General features: G+C 32.6%; 2 protein-coding genes across 3 annotated transcripts; one reads left to right on the forward strand and one right to left on the reverse strand.

Moving 5' to 3' along the window:
• Window positions 1-3,812: 3,812 nt before the first annotated feature.
• Window positions 3,813-4,169, reverse strand: LOC122298722 (glucan endo-1,3-beta-glucosidase 12-like). Its single transcript, XM_043108589.1, has one exon. It carries the CDS (start codon window positions 4,167-4,169, stop codon window positions 3,813-3,815), a length of 357 nt encoding a protein of 118 aa, XP_042964523.1.
• Window positions 4,170-9,228: 5,059 nt separating this feature from the next.
• On the forward strand, window positions 9,229-15,833 carry LOC122299619 (protein DETOXIFICATION 27-like). 2 transcript variants are annotated; one of them, XM_043110005.1, is made up of 8 exons: window positions 9,231-9,666; window positions 10,602-11,143; window positions 13,407-13,493; window positions 13,777-13,833; window positions 14,343-14,581; window positions 14,895-15,013; window positions 15,325-15,411; window positions 15,510-15,833. In XM_043110005.1, exons 1-8 carry the CDS (start codon window positions 9,364-9,366, stop codon window positions 15,588-15,590), a joined length of 1,515 nt encoding a protein of 504 aa, XP_042965939.1. In that variant the 5' UTR covers window positions 9,231-9,363; the 3' UTR covers window positions 15,591-15,833. The 2 variants fall into 2 exon arrangements, with proteins under 2 accessions (XP_042965941.1, XP_042965939.1); XM_043110007.1 differs by lacking the exon at window positions 13,407-13,493 and having other exon boundaries at window positions 9,229-9,666.
• The last annotated feature ends 622 nt before the right edge of the window (window positions 15,834-16,455 follow it).

Genomic DNA, 16,455 nt, shown 5'->3' on the forward strand with positions numbered 1-16,455 from the left:
ATTCAATTCTAAACCAACTTATGCTCATCTGAAAATTTTTGGCTCATTATGCTTTGCTTCTACCCTCTCTCAAGGTAGGAAAAAGTTTGATCCTCGTGATCGCATATGTATTTTTCTTGGGTATCCCTTTGATATTAAGGGATACAAACTCCTTGATCTTGAATCAAGAACTACTTTCATCTCTAGGGACGTCATATTTCATGAATCAATATTTCATTTCCATACAATTCCCTCCCTTACTTCTTCCTCCACTAACCATTCACCTCTGGCTTTTACTAAATCTTTACCCGACTCCCTAGATTTTCCAGCCTCCACTCCTCTTTTTGATCATTCTTTACACGCACCTCCAGATGCCTCCCCCTCACCCATTTCACAATTTGATTTACCCTCTCAACCAGACCCCCCGTCTCCTATACCTTCAATTTCTGGTTCTCCTCCTACCCCACCACCTCGCCGATCCACTAGACTCAGGAGAGCACCTCAATACTTGCAAGAATTCCACTGCAAGCAGGCCTCCCTTCATGAACCAGCTCAATCTTTGTCCAAGTCTTGCACAGAACTCACAGGTACTTCTCACCCTCTTACTCATTATCTATCTTATCAGAAATTTACTCCATCTTTTAGTGCTTTCTCAGCATCCATTTCCACTATATCTAAACCAGCCACCTATAAGCAAGCCATGAAGCATCCTGGTTGGTGCCAAGCTATGGAAACTGAATTAAATGCCTTAGAACAAAACCACACTTGGATCCTCACTGATTTACCTCCTGGAAAAAAAGCCATTGATTGCAAGTATGTCTACAAAATTAAATTTAACTCCAATGGGTCCATTGAGAGGCTAAAAGCCAGACTTGTTGCTAAAGGTTTTACGCAACAAGAAGGTATAGACTACATAGAAACCTTCTCTTCGGTTGCTAAACTAGTAACTGTTCGGGTTCTCTTATCTGTGGCAGCAATACAAGGCTGGTCCTTACATCAATTTGATGTACATAATGCTTTTCTACATGGTGATTTAGATGAGGAAATTTACATAAGAAAACCACTGGGTTACACTAAAGGAGAACCCCACCAAGTGTGCAAGTTAGTTAAGAGCCTCTATGGCCTTAAACAAGCTTCAAGACAATGGCACTCCAAGTTTTCTTCTGCTCTCATTGCTTTTGGGTTCAAGCAATCTAAAGCCGACTATAGTCTCTTCACTAAAGCAGATGTCACCTTTTTCACTGCTTTGTTAATGTATGTTGATGACATCATTGTGGCTAGTAACTGTTCACAGTCCATTACTTCTCTCAAAATTTTTCTGCACACTCATTTCAAGATAAAAGACCTTGGTTGCTCGCGTTACTTTCTTGTTACTTTCTTGGTTTAGAGGTTGCAAGATCCTTTAAAGGAATACATTTATGTCAAAAAAAGTATGCATTAGACATACTTTTAGATTCTGGTTCCCTTGGATGTAAGCCACTTAAGTTGCCCCTTGAACAAAATTTCAAGTTGAGTAAGGATTCGAGGCAGCCCCTTTCAGACCCCAGCACTTATAGAAGACTAGTTAGACGACTATTGTATCTCGCAATCACAAGACCCAATATCAGCTACACTGTCCAGCTTTTGAGCACATTCATGGACCACCCCACATCTTCACATCTGGTCACAGCTTACAAACTTCTCAGATATCTCAAGACTGCACCTGGTCAGGGCATTTTACTGCCCTCTACATCTCAGTTACAGCTAATTGCCTATTGTGATTCAGATTGGTCATCATGCCTCGACACACGTCGATCAGTCACATGTTATTGCATTTTTCTTGAAAAATGTCTTGTTTCTTGGAAGTCAAAGAAACAAATAGTGGTCTCTCGCTCTTCTGCTGAAGCCGAGTATCGTTTCATGGCATCCACATGCTCTGAACTTACTTGGATCAGATTCTTACTTACTGACTTGCAGGTTTCACATCCACAAAGTGCCATGCTCTATTGTGACAGTCAAGCGGCCTTACACATCGCCGCAAACCCAGCTTTTCACGAAAAAACCAAACACATCGAGTTGGATTGCCACCTCGTCCGAGATAAAATTCAAGAATGTAGTATCATCACCTCTCATGTTCTCTCACAAGCTCAATTGGCAGACATCTTCACCAAAGCATTGCCTGCCCATCTACTACAGCTGCACCTATCCAAGATGGGAGTAGTAAATCTCTACTCTCCATCTTGTGGGGGGCTATTAGACAATGAACATGAGGCCCAAAATCCATCTACACAAGCCCAGCCTCAAGATAGCAAAGCCCATGATCAAGCTGCCACATACTCTCCTCCTCCAGCTTCTACAAGTCGCCTAGATGCCTTAGTCTATTTAGATAAAGGATAAATCATTTGTATTTATTTTATTTTGCTCTTATTATTTTTATTCTTGGTAATATCTTCTAGATGAGTTGTATTATAATTTAGGAAGAATCTTATTCTATTAGAAAACCGTGTATAAAGTAGCAGCACTGTACATCTTCCAGGAATGAATTGCAGAGCACGATTCCTCTCTTCATTTCAGAAACTTCCATGTGCAATTTTCTCTCTCTACTCATCAGTACTGTTTTCTCTATTACTTAAATAGTGCACAAAATGAACACGTGGATAAGTTAAGTTAAAGAAAAATAAAATAAAATTGTAAAAAAAAAAAAGTTCATAATCATTCGCCTTCCTCAAGCACACGAGAGTCAATTTTCATTTGCATTGCCCTCCTCCCACAGAACTGAGCAGCCCATCAGCTATCGTCTGAATGAAGGTGAATATTGGGAACATTCATAAATTTGCTCATCGCCCAAGGGAAGGTGCCTAGTGGAGATTTGCCTCTAACTTGGAATTATTCAAAGAGATTGGTTTTAATTTGTATTTAAGTGGAACTTGTTTTTAGAATTGATTGAGCGTACAGTGTATTCCTTAAGTAGTGAAAGAATGGTTAAATGCATCTGAAGTTATTGTATTGTTAGGCTTTGGCAGATTTGGTAGGTTAAACCTAAAAATTTGATTGTGCTATTTTTGAGGATAGTGTTTTTTAGATTTCTTTTGGTAATTTTGCAAAACTAAGATGGATCTAAGATGAGCTTTGAAGCATCAGTTTGCTGTTAGTTTTTATCAATAAAAATGGTTAAGAAATTGGTTTTTATTAGCCCCGAAATTGACCTTGAGAAATTTCCTTGGAGCTTGCAGTCAAATCTCTCTTGGATAAACTTTTTACAAAAAGTCCTAGAATTTTCATCAATTGGAAAAGAAATTTTTAAACACTCATAGAAAGCAATGTAAGTCCTTAAAAAAAATGAGGAATCTATCGCATGCTCTCCATCAAGAAGTAATAAATGAAGAATCATAAAAGAGGGTAATCTTTGATAAAATAATGAAAGAAAACAAAAGATTCAATCTAATTGAAGGTAGAATATGACGATATGAGAGTGTACAATTCGTGCTTAATGACCTGCTTGCTTTATAGAATTTCTTTAAAAGATATCTGCGAGACAACTTAACTTTATCGTTCAATAATAGCAAACAATCGGAATACACTATCTTACGATTTCAAAGTTGTCTTTCATTCCCTCTACCACAACTTTGCCTTTTGTTCGCATCTTTGTCATTTATACCAGGCCTGCACAGCAACTTGATCCGCCCAGATTTGGTCCAACCTGACCCGACACACAGGGAAAGGCTCATAGATGCGGCTCGACCCGACCCAAAAATTACGGGTCAGGTCGAACCTGTTCTTTACTCTGCTTTCGATACGTTGCAGAGTTCCAAAACTCAATCTTTTATCTTAATCCTACCTACTTGCGTCTTTTCCTACAACTGAGATATGAGAAAACCCAAGCAAGTTCGTACTGTGCAATATGAGCCGGTTTGACGCAGAAGATCAAGCATGGGCTTGATGACGGATTCAACTAGCTCGAGCTTGAAAGACCCAGCCGAAGCTGGATATGAAGTTTGGAGGGCAGTGAGAGCTACAAGGGATGAGACTTTGATAGCAGAATCAAGGTTGCACTTGGCAAGAGAGGCATGGATGTTTTTCATGGCGGGTACAAGGAACTTGGTCGTGTTATTTGGGTCAACAAATACCTCGTTTCCCACGGCAATGGCTTCGATTTTTGTTAATTCTCTCTCTCCTTGCTCTCTCCATCCTCTACTTCCACTTCTCCCCATCCCATGGAGCCGGTCGCTCCACTCTCTATCACCAGACCCAGAAACTCGAGACCTCCTTTGTCGCTTCGTTGGAGCACTTCCTCCTCCACTGGTCCCCCAAATCTCCTCCTCCAACCCGCGGGGTCATTTCGATTGACGACGTCATTAGAGACCTCGACGAATTGATGCATAGGATAGAGAGCAAGAGGTTGTGGGGAGACCAGTACTTCCCCGCTGAAATGCCGATTAGGGTTTACTTGTATGAGATGCCGAGCACGTTCACCTACGATCTCCTGTGGATGTTTCGGAACACTTATAGAGACACCTCCAATCTCACCTCCAATGGCAGCCCTGTCCACCGCTTAATTGAGCAGGTTTTGTCATTTTAAAAATCAATTTTTATTACTCGTTGTTGTTGTTATTTTTTATCCTTTTGGCTACCGAGAAAAGAAACTAGGGAAAAGGAGAAAATAGAAAAGAAATGGAAGGAAAATTGGAGAGGATCCTCCTCCTTCAACAGAGCTATTTGCTATATCCAGATCGATTGAACAAAAAAAAATTTAGATAGACCCATCAGAGAGTAATAGAAGCGAGAAACGAGAGAGGGGCCTCGCTTTTTCAGATTTTCAGTCAAGTTTAAATGTCGCTCGATATTAGTTGGATTGGAGGGTTGTTGAAACCGACATTTACCCAATCTGATTTTAATGGGTTCAACCCAACCGAATTGCGCGGGTTGAGCGGCCTAGCGGGTATTTCGCATAGGCCTAGTTCACACAAACAATCATTTGCATTGCAATTATTTGTGTACTGGTGCACGCACAAGAGATAACACCAAATCAAGCATAAACATGAATAATTTTTGTTAAATGTTAATGAACGGTGCTTAAACAGTATCAACATTGTTTATCTTCGTGCATCATTTGGTATTTTCCTCCGATAAATGATGTGTACAACCTCTAATAAATAAGCACAGTATAATTTCTTTGTAAAAGAAATGAACCTCACATTAAAAAGTGTAAGAAAACTCTTTTATATTTTAGTGAAACTTATTTTTTTAAAAGGTCTATACCGGATTTATGATATTATTTTGTATAATTTATTTATAAATGTAGCAGTACTCTTTCACAAAAGATCTGTATAAAATTTGTTTATTTAAAACTTATATTTATCATTACTATTTTCCGCCAAGCAAACATCATTTCTCTTAAACTTTTGGCTATTTCAAAAAATTTCAAGTGGAATCCAAGGTAGAAAAGTGAGTTTTCTTTTAGTGGGTTTTTTATTTTTGTTTTTATTCTTGGAAAGGAATTGTGAGATTGTACAGAGTATTCCCTAAACTGGTACCAACATTTTCTGGCAATAATATCAATATCTGCCAAAAAAAGAAAAAATTAAGAAAGAACTCGAGCTTATAGCAAGTACTAGCTTTGAGGAAGTTGTCCAAGCTGCCCAAGTCTAACCTCAAACTCAGCTTTAGTAGCTTTTGGCAAGAATATTATTAATTATAATATTTTAAATTAGTTTTATTATTAGTTTGAATATAATTAATTATCTTTCAATTGCAAAGTTTTTGAAGAGTAGAAATGATATTTAAAGTTATAAAATATGTAAATTTCACATTCTTAAAAAAAAAATAAACTCAAGATTTATATAAAATAAATTAATTTTTCAATAAATGGACTAAACTTATTCGAATATAATATTGCTGTTTAAAGAAAAATGCTTATTACTGATAACGACAGATCGAGATGGAAGAAAAGTCCAAGTTTATTTTGGGAGCTAGGCCGCCTTGTAGGGCTTGGCTTCTCTGAGTGGTCCAAAACCCCGACAGCACGTAAGAAAATTGTCGTAGTGACTTGCAGAGCAACCATGCAATAACAATTCAACTCTGCCCTAAAATTGCGCAGAACCATTTGTTGCATGTTGTCTTCACATCAGTGTATCCATCGAAGATCCTTCGCCGCAGAACGAGTTGTTTACTCCCACACGAAACAGCTTAGATCTGCCTGCACCACCACATCTCCAGTCTTTGCTCCACCTCCACACAAAAATAAACTGCCCCGAGACCCGATCGAGTAAGATGATTTTTTTTTTTTTTTAGTGATATTTTTATACTTTGAAGATTTTTGTGAGAGATTTTATGAATTTTGTGAAATTTATTTTTGATATCTGTTTAGATAAAGATGTTTTGTTTTTTATCATTTAGGTTGTTTTGATGTACAGATTGATAAACAATTAATATAAATTATTAAAATAAAAATTATTTTTATTATAAAATAGATCTGATGTATAAATAAAATCAATATATTAATATATAGATGTCTTTTTATTAAATTTTTTTAGAGCTATAACATTTTTTTAAAGTAATTTTCAGGCCACACTCTTATGGCTAGGCAGATAGATCTAAAAACAACCAACATTTCATTTATGTCCACTCAAAACTCAAAATGTCGTACTTTTGTCACCTCAACTGCGTTATATGTCAAGTTGTTAGTCCAAACCTAATTCATTGTGACCAAGCTGCAGCCACCATGACTTAATAATGTCCAATAGTGTCCAATTCACACTCTACTAAGAGCTGCCAAAAGTCTGCAAAATTTGTTTTATATGGTTCCATTAATTTCAAGACGCAATCACAACAGGCCGAAGGATATATTTAATCCTGGAAGCACTCGTACGTGGCAAGATAAGACTTTGCAAAGTACAAATTCTTGTCCAAACATATATTTCAGGATAAGGGCTCGTATAGTTTTTCAGAAATGGTAATAAAATAATTTAAATTAAATTTAATTAAAATTTTAAACAATAAGAGAAAAAAATGAATAAAAAATATTATAAACTTTTATTAATATTTGTGTTTTATTTTAAAATTTGTAAAATTTGGATTGATTTTTATATTTGGATAATAACTAGATAAAAAAATTGATTAAGATTTGTAATTGAAAATTATTTTATATTTGAGTGATGTTTAATAATAAAATTATGAGAAATTTTAAAAATTTCAAATGTTATACGTTCTTAAAATTTTGTTTGGATGTTAAGTTGAGTTGAGATGAGTTGAATTCTTTATTATGTATAGTAATAAGTTGAGATGATAAAGTGAATTTTTTAGAGTTTATCTAAAATGAGTTAAAATGTAGTTTAATGTTAAAATGAGTTTGATTATATTTATAAAAAATTAAAAAATATTATAAATCTCACGTGTAAAAAAATATTAAATTAAAAAATATTATCGATTATACGTATAAAGAAATTTTAAATTAAAATAAATTTAATTATTTAAAAATTTAAATATTTAAATAGAGACTTGATTTAAAATTAAACAAACTCACGTCACGAAAGCTGCCGGTCTATTTTTGTTTAAATTATTCAATCAAATATTTATTAATTCTTGTCAGGTCGTCAATATAAGTGGGCACGCAATGGCTTTAAGTAGCCAGCTGTGGCCTGCTTTTTCATATTTAATATTATTTATTTTTAGAACAAAAAGAACTTAACCCAGGAAAAGGGCAAAAAGAAAGACAAGGTACAAAAATAGGGGGAATTCTGGGTAGCTTTCAATCTGTCATCGCAGCTCATACAGGCTTCTTTTTCTGAAACGTTACCTTTCAACTCAATTTCCTTTTTTAAACATAATTTATGTTGTAAAGTTTGCTAATATGTGCATGATTTATTTACAGTAATATATGAATGATTATACGATTTTGAATATAAAGATTAATAATAAATGACTGCCTCTTGGATGTTCTATATTTAGTGCTAATATTAGATATAAGTTTGGTATAAATCATTAAAAAATAAGTGAAACCCATTATAAAAACGAATACTCTTTAAAATAAATTCTGTTCTATTTAAAAATTTTGAAAATTTTTATTTGTAAGTCGGTATGTAAAGCATATATTTCATACTCATTACAAGAAAATCGAGTTTTTGTGACTAATTTATTATAATTAAAAAATTATTTGCTACTAATTTTAGCTAGAAATAATAATTTCGTTAAAATTAACTGGTTGTAAATAAACAATTTTCTTAGAATGACTATTGACGTGACAAAACTTGATTAACAAATGAAATTTAATTGCAGACATCTTGTAAATTAAATACTGAGTTATAAATAACATAAAGAAATGTGCTTTCCACGTAGAATTAAATTATTTTAAAAAAATACTAAATGTACTTATAAAAAGATTATTTATTCATATATCAGTTATTATTATTATTTTTAATCAAGAACCATCAATAAGTTTTATTGTAATATCAAAATTAAACCTCAATCATTACGATATTTATCCTTGGTAACAATATTCATAATCTGCATAGGCCCTTCTTCTAACTATATCCATTCTTCTGTTTGTAATAATGCCATTTTTGCAAGTAGATGAGCTCTTATATTCGTTTCTTTGAAGATGAAAATCACTTTCTAGCCAAGTTTTTCTTTCAGCATGCATCGATTATCATATACTAGAGAACCAGCCATACTCTGTGCTGATTTCTTCATTGTTGTTTGTGATCTTTACAATCACCTGAGAGTTCCTTTTAAAAACTACTATAGCAAAATCCCAATTCAGAATGAGCTTACATTTGTGCAAATATTGATGTAAGAGTTTTGCTACGTATAAAAAAAATCACGTATTAATTTATATATTAATACTGATTTTATTATATTTAAAATTTAAATTAATATTATTTTGAATAAAATCTACTTTTTGACCAATCACATTAGATTAGTATACATATTAATATACAATTGTGTTTATAACTAAATTTTTCCATATTATCTACCTCATCTCTGTTAATGATTTCCAAACCTTTAAAAAAAAAAAAATTCATCCACATATACATCTTAATTAGCTTTTCATGATATTTAGATTTCAAAAAATAAAAATAAAAAATTAACAAAATAAATAATATAAATAAAATTATAAATACTCGCAGCAATTCTTATTATTTTACTGCGTGCAAAAGGACTAAAACCTTTTTCAGTGCTGCACAGTGTAGTCTACCACCTAGGTCCCACACAGATTGTCTTGTCCGAAATTTCAAAATACCTCTAAATTTAATATAGTAAAATGTCGGTATCTTCACTTGCTGATCTCTCTTCATTCAAGCACTATTTTCCAAATCATTTTTTCCAAGAAAAAGTTGGAAAACTAGCCTAGTCTTTTTATATTTGTCTATGTTCTTGAGCTAAATAGGGAAAGGCTAGTTTGCTTGGATGGGAAGCAGTATCACCGGGGAAGATGATAAGTATCTTGGCGATCCACTCTTACCGGAATCGTCGACAAATGATCATGGCGCTGAAGATGATGGAGAAGCCAAAGACCTTGGGATTAGGCCAAGGATATGGATTGAATCAAAGAAGCTTTGGTATATTGCTGGCCCTGCCATCTTCAGCCGCGTCGTAAACTTCTCCATGAACGTCATCACTCAAGTCTTTGCCGGTCACCTTGGCGAAGTTGAGTTTGCTGCCCTTTCCATAGGCCTCAACGTCATCCTTGGCTTCAGTTTTGGATTCTTGGTAATTCACTTCTTAGTCTGTCCGTCTCTTTGCATCTCTAAATTTTTTCATCCTGATTCCCAATTCATATATATATTTTAAGTGTTTTAATATATGTATCAACGTCATCAACTATAATGATTGGGATGAAAAGATTTAAGAGGGCATATTTGAGATTGCATTATATGGGTCGTAAATAGTATTTAAATTGTTTTGAAATGTTTAAATTGATTTAAAAGTTTTTTAACCATAAAATTAAGTTATTTGAGTGCTATATATTAAAATATTTTTTCTCAAACATAATTTTTCAGATAAATACGTAAGATAATTTCAATTCTAGAAGACACTATTAATAGATGAAAATATACTTAATTTTCATATAATTACAATTTTGCCCTTTAATCTTATTACGTGTAGATACTATAACTTTCAAATATCCTTTTATATTAATTATAAACAAATGTAACATGTTTAAAAATATTTTAGACATATAATTATCAAATAATAAATAACTAAGTAATAACTCTACAAATAACGAAGTACTAATTGATGGAGAAATTGAAAGTTTTCTTTTTTAGAATTCTTTGTACTGGGCCATTGCCGTTAATTTTCATGGTCAAGATTTTCATAATTTCCTTATTTCTTACGTTCATATGCAGTTAGGACATTCTTTATACTGAACGAGGCTTTTGCCTATTCTTTTATTAACATACTTCTTACTTTTCTCAAAAAGTAATAACTCTACAACTATATATAAGTATAGACCTTGAGCTAAAAATTATATTATCCATCGTAATCTCAAATATACATTAGAAGGTATCTCTCTTTATGAAGTGTAATGATATCATTCTTCTTGAAATATGGTGACACAATTTAAGTGACTTATTATGTTTATTAAAATGATAAAATTTAGAAAAAACAGCCAATTTTCTCTGCTCTAAAAGTTTGAAATTTAGCTAGGGATGGCGAGCGCGTTGGAAACACTGTGTGGTCAGGCTTTTGGGGCGAAGAGGTACCATATGCTAGGCATATACCTGCAAAGATCATGGATTGTGCTCTTCCTCACTTCCATTTTGCTCTTGCCCATTTACATTTTCGCCACTCCGATTTTGAAACTCTTGGGACAGTCGGACGAGGTAGCGGAGGAGGCTGGTGTGGTGGCTCTGGTGCTGATACCGCTGCAGCTAGGGCTTGTGTTCATGTTTCCATTGCAGAGGTTCTTGCAGTCACAAGTCAAGCCGTTTGTGATTGCTTGGGTTTCTTTTGCGGCTTTAATGGTTAATCTGTTGACAAGTTGGCTCTTCATTTATGTGTTGGATTTTGGACTTGTGGGTGCGGTTGTTGCTTTGGACATCTCTTGGTGGGCTTCCGCTGTGGCGTTGTATGGATATGTTACGTGCGGTGGATGCCCTCTAAGTTGGACAGGATTCTCTCTGCAAGCCTTTTCGGGTCTCTGGGAATTCATCAAACTTTCTGTCGCTTCTGGAGTTATGCTATGGTACCGTACAAAATCTCTTCTTTCATAAATGATTTTTACGATCTTCAATAGATAAGATTAGTATTTACGAAAAAATAGATTTTATTTAAAAAAAAATGTAAAAAAAAATTAATTTTTATTAACGAGATTCATTTTTTACAAAAGACTTATACGAAATTTGTTTATTTAAAACTATATAATTGTATTATCATTATTTATCTTCTTTATGTTATGAGCGGTAATTTCAAAAGAGAAATATTTAGTGAAATAAATTTATATATTGACATGATTTGATATAGTATAATAGATTTAATTATTCACATGAAATCCTATCAATTTATAAGTTATATATATGAAATATCACTCTTTGCGACTATAATCTTTCTCGTTTTAAAATTAAAAGATTTCATTTGAAATTTAGATTGAAGTGAAATCAACTCAATTTAATTTAATTTTAAGCTGAATTTAACGTCCAAACATCCAACTTTTAAATTACTAAACTCATCTCAACTTAAAACTTCTTTACACATGAGACTCATAATCTTTTCCAACTCAATATATTTTTATACGCGGAACCTACAACCTTTTTCATCTTTCTATAAATATATTTCAAATCATATTAACATTTAAATACATCTAAATTCATCTTAGATGAATCTCATAAAATTTATTTCATCATTTTAACTTATTATTATTCATGATAAAAAATTTAACTCATCTTAATTTAACTCAAGGCTAACTCTAGAAAGTATTAAAAATTAAATTTATAAACTAATATATTTCAAGGGAAGTAACTAAATATATAAACTTATTTTTATATTATTCTTTTATAAATCTAATCATTCTCATTGCCGTATTGGAATTTTCATAGTTTTAAATGACGTTTTGGAATTTTACTTTTCAACGTTTCATTTTGACCAAAAAGCAAAACAAAACTCTAGTACCTCTGTTCAACTCCTAATACACTTTAGCAGGAAAAATGCAACGTGGTGTCTCTATCACCTCATTAACTGCCCAATTTAGAAAATAAATACGAAAATAATTTCTAAACTACAAAATTATTAAAAACCTAACAACTAAAAAAATCTAATTAATAATAGAAAAAAAAGAAAAATAATAAAAAATAAAAATAAAAATAAAAGAACCAAATATTTTATTTAAAAAAAACCTAGATTAAAATAAAAAACGAAAACAACATTAGAAAATCATAAAATTTGAACTTAAAAACTAAAATATGAAGCAAGGAAATAAATAATAAGATTAACAACCCTCTTGAGGTGGATGAGAAATTTTAGTTTAGTTTTTAGCACTTCAGTACTAAGAAAAAAAATTTCTAATTTTTATTTATCAAGTTTTTTTTTTTTTAATTTTATTTCTTAAGTTTCATTTTTTTAAAATATATTCGGTTCTTATATTTTTCTTTTGATATTTTTATTCAACCTTTAATTATTTGTTTATTTTTTGGATTTATTAAAAACTAGTTTTTCTATTATTTTAATGGGCGGCTGAAATGGTGATAGAAAAGTCAGGTACTGCCATATTTTGATTGGTTAAGGCTACGTATACCCTAGGCCACGTGACAATATATATTTTTCTATTATAAAACTTGATGGGAGATTGATAAGAGATGCAAATTTCTTAAAACCCAGGATATATATATATATATATATATATATATATATATATATATATTGTATTAAAAGCGAAAATTTTGTAATTTGTTTTGAAAATCAATGAAAATCTTAGTGATTGATTTTACAATTAAACTTAAACTCAATCATTGTAAACATTATCTTATGAGAGTTCTTCTACTTATCATCCTTACATCAGTAAAGAAAAAATAAATAGAAGATAAAAAAATAAAAATAAGTGATTGATGCAATGAGTAGAATTTTTCATCTTATAAATAAGATTTTCTCCTGACTAGGTTGGAGGAAATTCATTACAATTGTTAAAATTGAAATCCTCTATTCTTTAAGTGATGAATGGTAATGTATAGTAAATTGTTTTGGGAAAAATTTCAAACTCATTTTGAATGAAAACTTTGTGTCGTTTCTTAGTTAATTTTGTAAACGTACAAGATTACTCAAATGACCTATTAGACCAAGCTGCAGAAAACAATAACCAGGAGATGAATATGAGGTGTTTGTGCAATAAGACTACTTACAAGTTCATTTTTTGTATCTTTCTTAGAACATATCTACAAAATTCATTTGTTTGATTACATCTGATGATACTCGATCGGATTGTCTGTCTTTTGCCTGGTGATATTATATATATACAGTTTGGAGAGCTGGTACTACACAATAGTGGTCTTGATGACTGGGTACTTGAAGAATGCCACTATTGCTGTGGATGCCTTGTCAGTCTGGTATGAAATTTACCCACTATCTTGTTTTGTACGTATAGATTCGTCATCTTTTTAAACGTCATTCTTTCATCTTTTCTTTGTTATGGCATCATGATATATGTAGATCATTCATCATTATTTTAATCATCATTCTTTCTTGAAATGAAATCAATTAACTGGTAAATGAGTGAAAAATAACAAAAAGTCATCTGATCATTTGATGTCATGTTAGATGATGATAGCAAAAGATGGTGAACACTACCTGTTGTTTTATAATTTTTCCTGTCAATTCTTCTGTCTGCAGCACAAACATCAATGGGTGGGAGATGATGATCCATTTGGGTTTCTTTGCTAGTGCTGGGTACCATTTTCCACCCCTTCTCACTTGTACTCAAATGCTATATATGGGTACTAAACTCAAAAGTTGCATACATGGTAACATATATTAATAACGATGGTCTAGCAGCTATGATATATGATCCAATTAGTCAGAAAATTAAAAGACGATCTCTATGCATATGGATGGCAATATGAGAGTAGTTTTTTCTGGCGTTTAATTAAGAAAGTTATATTAAATTAATAACACCTAACATGCTTGATCAACATTGTCAAGTATACATGATACACCAAGAGCCGATTGCCATGTGAAGTACTCTTAAGCTCTTAAGAGCTGGCATTATTAATTAATGAATAATCATCAACTACTTTTGGGTTTTTTCCTTAAGTTTTTCGAGCGGTGAAAAAAGCAAAAACGTTTATGCTTGTGCAGGGAAATTTGTAGAAGCAGTCGTTATTGTTGATTAACTATAGGATCATGTTAAGTGGAACTACGTATATTGCAAAGCTTAATCGTTGTCTTGTAATTCGCAGAGTAAGGGTGGCTAATGAACTGGGAGCCGGTAATGGCAAAGCAGCAAGATTTGCAACTATAGTGGCTGTCTCCTATTCCTTTGCAATTGGACTCTTTTTCTGCATGCTAATCTTGATACTCCATGACAAAGTTGCATACATATTCACGTCTAGTGCTGAAGTCATCCAAGCAGTTGATAAGATGTCATATCTCTTAGGGCTCACAATTCTACTTAACAGTGTTCAACCGGTTTTATCAGGTGAGTTTCTATTACTAACCCCTTAATCCTAACTTAGTTGGAGATATTTTAGAGATATGACATACTTTGGGAAGATTTAGGTTATTATATTCATAATTTATCTCACAGTCCCCCTTATGGATATGTCAAACTTCTCCTTAATAAGTGAGCCCAATACATGAAATATTTTTATTGGAGTGGCCGAGTGATGATTAGTTAAGTTCAGATTAAGGAGCTCAGCTTATTTGTTTTTAAAGTTTAAGTTAATGAGAAGATATAGGTTATTATATTCGTAATATGCAAAATCATAATTTCCTTCACTATATATTGATAGGGGTGGCTGTTGGATCGGGATGGCAAGCATTTGTTGCATATATAAATCTTGGGTGCTACTACATTATTGGACTTCCTCTTGGATTTCTAATGGGATGGGTCTTCGACTTTGGTGTCACGGTACGTTTAACTACCACACCTTGGTCCTTCGAGAACAGGAACTCTCTGCATACAATTAGACAAGTATTTGTTAAAATTTTATCATGACGATGATGATCATCATCGACCAATCAAGCAATTAATCAATCGACATCTTTACTATCGTGAAAGAAGGAAAAAAAAAATAAGTGTAAACACAGACTGATTTAAGGGGAAAAGAAACACAAATGTTATCTATCTTCCTCATGCAAGCTAAAAATGTGGACATTTTCCTTTTCCATTTGAGCAAGTTATCAGAATATGATTAATGCTCATGCAAGTTGGTGTAACAGGGTATTTGGGGAGGGATGATATTTGGGACTGCCATGCAAACTCTAGTATTGGCCATCATAACAATTCGAAGCGATTGGAAGAAACAAGTAGGCTTACAAAAACTTTCTTTAAATAATTTGTATGATCCTCTGCATATTATATATAACTTGATATATAAGTTTTGAATATGTACATTGATTTGCAGGCAAATGATGCTAGCAAGCGTGTAAGTAAGTGGTCAAACCCTAAACCGGAACCGGATGATCAACAGGAGGTTCAACATTAATTTAACAAAATGGCTAATGGTTTTGTGTTCCATTTCTTATCCATCATATATATACATTTTTCTAACCTTTGATTGAGTTTCGTTTTTATTTTTGACATGTTTAATTCATGAATGTCATGGGATTTGTGATCATAGATCAAAGATGTTAATCACCCATCTTCTGGATATAAAGCATCCATCTAATTATTTTGATGGAGTACGTACTCGTACCTAATAAGCCATTTTGTGAGATTCAGCCCGAAATTTGAAGTACTAGTAGTGTGTAGGTTTAGGAAATTCTCCTTAATTGACATGGAGGATATATATCCTCGATCTCTAGGTCTAGGAAAATAACACTAATATAAAGAAGAATTCTTTCTGCGAACGGATCATGTGAAGAACACTTACATGTTATATTGAAAAGGAAAAGTGAAAAATCTTTAAATTCCTCTTACCTACAAAGCTTTAATTAGTTACATTAGAAGTAATATAGTCGATTGTACGTAGAATTACTCTTTCGCATAACAGAATTCTACTCTCATTTCTACAATACACGTGCCGGCCAGTAATATCCTACATAAACAACTAATTTTATCGAGTATACATGATAGGTAGATCGGTTGAGTTTTATATTTTTTTTTTGTAAATTTCAATTTCTTTGACACGATATATATATTGAAAGATCGCATGCAACAAACCTTTCGGAGGATATATTATTTAGACTTTCTTGGCCTAACCACAAGTAATTAAATTTGTCTTCCATCGTTATATATAAGTGTTTATTTTGTTGTGTATTTACTTTTGTTTTCTTATTGTTATGTGCTTCAACATGGCGAGGAATCAAATCTTCAAGACTTCCCACTTCATGTGGATGATTTCATTCTAA

The sequence above is a fragment of the Carya illinoinensis genome, chromosome 16 (assembly GCF_018687715.1).
Source record: "Carya illinoinensis cultivar Pawnee chromosome 16, C.illinoinensisPawnee_v1, whole genome shotgun sequence".
In the NCBI taxonomy this organism is placed as follows: domain Eukaryota; kingdom Viridiplantae; phylum Streptophyta; class Magnoliopsida; order Fagales; family Juglandaceae; genus Carya; species Carya illinoinensis.

Coding starts and splice junctions, on each gene's coding strand:
- LOC122298722 (XM_043108589.1), bottom strand. CDS start 4,169: ATGGGGAGAAGTGGAAGTAGAGGATGGAGAGAGCAAGGAGAGAGAGAA.
- LOC122299619 (XM_043110005.1), top strand. CDS start 9,364: ATGGGAAGCAGTATCACCGGGGAAGATGATAAGTATCTTGGCGATCCA. Junction 15,014..15,324: donor TCTTCGACTTTGGTGTCACG/GTACGTTTAACT, acceptor TTGGTGTAACAG/GGTATTTGGGGAGGGATGAT. Junction 15,412..15,509: donor GAAGCGATTGGAAGAAACAA/GTAGGCTTACAA, acceptor ATTGATTTGCAG/GCAAATGATGCTAGCAAGCG.